This window comes from Athene cunicularia (assembly GCF_003259725.1).
Source record: "Athene cunicularia isolate RWA chromosome 1 unlocalized genomic scaffold, athCun1 chr1_part2, whole genome shotgun sequence".
In the NCBI taxonomy this organism is placed as follows: domain Eukaryota; kingdom Metazoa; phylum Chordata; class Aves; order Strigiformes; family Strigidae; genus Athene; species Athene cunicularia.
Genome location: NW_020799092.1, coordinates 10,192,740 through 10,196,589, shown reverse-complemented (window position 1 = coordinate 10,196,589; position 3,850 = coordinate 10,192,740). Strand labels below are relative to the sequence as shown.

General features: G+C 38.4%; 1 protein-coding gene across 1 annotated transcript in view; it reads left to right on the top strand.

Moving 5' to 3' along the window:
• STRAP (serine/threonine kinase receptor associated protein) overlaps positions 1–3,850 on the top strand; it is an 8,154-nt gene that overhangs the window by 2,131 nt on the left and 2,173 nt on the right. The window contains exons 4-6 of the mRNA XM_026868661.1: positions 859–955; positions 2,333–2,470; positions 3,029–3,165. Coding sequence (XP_026724462.1) covers positions 859–955; positions 2,333–2,470; positions 3,029–3,165 — 372 coding nt within the window. The remainder of the gene's footprint in view (positions 1–858; positions 956–2,332; positions 2,471–3,028; positions 3,166–3,850) is intronic.

Sequence of the window (3,850 nt, the reverse complement as noted above, 5' to 3'; positions counted from 1 at the left end):
CCTCGATTCCTGTGTTCAGTTTTGGGCCCCTCACTACAAAAAGGACATTGAATGACTCGAGCGTGTCCAGAGAAGGGCAACGGAGCTGGTGCAGGGTCTGGAGCACAGGTCGTACGGGGAGCGGCTGAGGAAACTGGGGGTGTTTAGTCTGGAGAAGAGGAGGCTGAGGGGAGACCTCATCGCCCTCTACAGCTCCCTGAAAGGAGGGTGCAGAGAGCTGGGGATGAGCCTCTTTAACCAAGGAACAAGCAAGAGGACAAGAGGTGTAATGGCCTCAGGTTGTGCCAGGGAAGGTTTAGTCTGGACATTAGGAAGTATTTCTTTCCAGAAGGGGTTGTTAGGCATTGGAATGGGCTGCCCAGGGCAGTGATGGAGTCCCCATCCCTGGAGGTGTTCAAGAGTTGGGTCAACATAGTGCTTAGGGATATGGTGTATTTGAGAATGGTCAGCGTTAGGTTAATGTTTGGACTAGATGATCTTCAAGGTCTTTTCCAACCTAGATGATTCTATGATTCTGTGAAATAAGTCTAATTAATTAAAATTTAGTCATCTGAAATAAAAGACTCCACATATTTAAGTGTGTTCAAATTCATGTTGATACTGAATTACTGATGATTGATATGAAGCTAGAGAACCTTGATGTTAAAATAATGAAGCTTTTTTAAATTTAGGCAATCATGTACCCAGTTTACATTTATCATTTCTGGAATAAGATCTACAAATAAAGTCATAAGTGCTTGAAGTAATTTTATAGTTTTTAGTAAATGGAAATCCATATAGCTTAAGAAAGCTCCCAAACTGCTGCATGACACTATTTAATTTTCTGAGATGTATTAAAATATTTGGCTTTATTTTAAGAACCTGATGTTGTCAGTGGACATACTTCTGGCATTAAAAAGGCTTTATGGAGCAGTGATGACAAACAGATTCTTTCAGCTGATGATAAAACCGTCCGGTAAGAAAAAGTAACTTTCAGTTTTATAAGAATCTCACTTTTATTTATTGTCATAACCTCTGTGAGCAGATAGTTAGGCTTTTTGGTAAAGGATATAAGTAACACAGGTTTTTTGATCCTAGATTATTATAGCTGCATACCTAATACATCTTTTCTGCTGTTAGAGATAATACTTTTGTAATAATTCTTATTTACCCCATAAACATATCCTCCCTGGTAAGAGTAGATTGTCTTTGACATCTGCATAGCGTAGTAGAATAAATTATGCCATTCATAATCCTAGAGAAGATGAATTTATAGATGAGGTCTTGTGCATTGTGCTGAGGTATTGCTGCCTTGTCTCTGGCAATCCAGCCCTGAAAGATGCACAAGGTGTGGACTAGCCAGGCACTGGGATAAAAGGCTGGGAAGAGTATCTGGAAACACTGCAGTGTTGATAGACCTAGCCTTCTTGCTCTGCCATGCTAATAAGTAGGCTTTAGTGTTTTTATAAGATGGCTCATCCAGTTACAGTTACGTGTTTTACTTTACGCCCAGTTGGTAGGAGACGTGCTGAAACCTAGACAAACCTGGCTGCTGGCGAGGTGAATTGACAAAGACCCTTCCTCAAACTATGCTGAAACTAACTTCGTCATACAGAAGATTGCTTCCTCAGCTTTCTGGCTGATATGACCAGTGTCACCTCATGCCTAGCTGACTCACCACTCTTTCATTTATGGCACAAAGGAGAGAGAAATAGTAGTCTTTTCTGCTTTGTGGAAAGAAGGATGTGAGGGTGGAGTCACTGGTGCAGTTTCCCTGTAGTCTCCTTTCTAGCTCCAGTTCTTTTCAGTTTCCTGGTGTTCAAGATAGGCAAAAGCCTAGTCTTGTTTATTTCCTCTGAATTATAGAAAGAGAAATACAATGGTCAGCTAGTGAACAAAGACTCCTACTTAGAACAATGCCATTTCTCTTTTGTTTAGATAGCTCTTGTACTCCTAGATAGAAAACTATCATTGTAAATGAATTTCTGAATCTTTGTGAGGTAAAAAGGCAGAATGGAATCACCAAGCCTTGTTTCTTGAAAGCTCTATTGCTCAGGAGACTTAAACCAAGATTTTTAATCTCTAAGACAATCCTTGAATAGTAAAATGGTATGTGTTGTTACGTTCGGCATCAAAAGCAGCAGTATTTTAAAGTAAGCATGTCTTAAAACTTTGCCTAGTTGAGAATGAACATAAGGATGCCACTGAAAATCCAAAGTACCCTGTGGAGTTAAACGACATTCTTAGTTAGGTGGCTTTTTTGACCCAAATCTTGCCATGGAAGGGAAGAGAAAAATTGTTTGGTTTGCTGAAGTAATCTGAGACTCTTGATTCCTTTTTGTTTCTTCTTAAGCCTCTGGGACCGGAGTACCATGACTGAAGTGAAGGCCCTAAATGTTGCAATGTCAGTGAGCAGCATGGAGTATGTTCCAGAAGGACAGATACTCGTGATAACCTATGGGAAGACTATTGCTTTTCATAGTGCAGAAACGTGAGTCCAAACCACAGAATTTTCATGGGTTGAGTAATGAGCTTGGTTGTGGGTAAAAACTGACTGCACAAGCCCAAAATCACCAAGTTGTCATAACTGGGATTAGCGGACATCTTCGCTTGCTTGCTATCTTGTCAGGGGTAGAATGTGAAGCAACCACCCTCTTCTAAAATACTGAACCCTAACTGTCTCTGAGATGCTAGACTGTAAAGGTCTGGTGCCATTTTTGTATTTCAGTTGTACTTGTGGTTAAATAAGTTTCAGCCAAAGTTCAGTGCTTTTCAGAGAACTAGTTATATATCTTTATGTTGTCTTAAGAAAGCAATTTACATGCTTAAACATATTCCAGAAAGTAGTTCTGAAAGTAAACTTGTTTTGCTTATTCTGAACTTGTTTCTAACTTGATGAGTGTGATTTGCAAGTATTAAAACTTGTTTTAGAAACTGTGTGTGGGTGTATTCTGTTTTCTTAAAAGCAGTTGTGATTAGTAGAATCAGAGTTTTTTTGCTGTTCGGATTTTTTTTTAATGAACTTTGTTAACAAACTTTTCTCCCTCAGCCTAGAACAGATTAAATCATTTGAAGCACCTGCTACAATCAATTCTGCATCACTTCACCCTGCAAAAGAATGTTTGGTTGCAGGTGGTGAAGATTTTAAACTCTATAAATATGACTATAATACAGGAGAAGAATTAGGTATGTTTGTCTTCCGTTATCAAAAGTGAGTTCTGAAACGGGTATTAGATTAATGAAATAATGACTAATAAATGAAACTTTTACTCACTTAAGGTCTTAGCATAGCATGCTTTGCAAGAGGATGAAAAGGTGTATTATCAGTGAAGCATTTTTTCCTATCTCAGTATACCTAATGTTACTCTTCTAGAATTAATTAAAGCTTCCATTAAAGAGCTTTTTGCACCTATTTAAAAAAAAGTTGTCCTTCTGTATCGCTGCAATAGCAAGTTATGTGTTAAGTATCATTCTGTAGCATTCATTAGATATGTCTAATGAGTTGCAGCTCCTTCCATCTATGAAAAATGTGGGGTGTATGTGTTCTTGTTAATGTTGGCCAAATATATTTTTTAAAAAAGTATATTTCTAAGTTTGTTTGATCCTGTCCGTGTTTAAAATTGTACGTATGGAGTGAATGGTTGAAGGAAGAGAGCATGTATGCTACTGGCTTGCTTTGTAGTTTTGCCTAGAATAAATAAGCATCTGTTTTCTTGCAGTTAATAAAACATTAATATGTAATCTAAATTGAGATCACTGAGATAACAATCAGAAGAAGCTTTGTTTTGCATCAGAAGTTTAAATACTGAGAAAGTGTGTGTGTGTGTCATGTCTGTGTCGTCATTATCCTCCCCCCCCCCCCCCCCCCCCC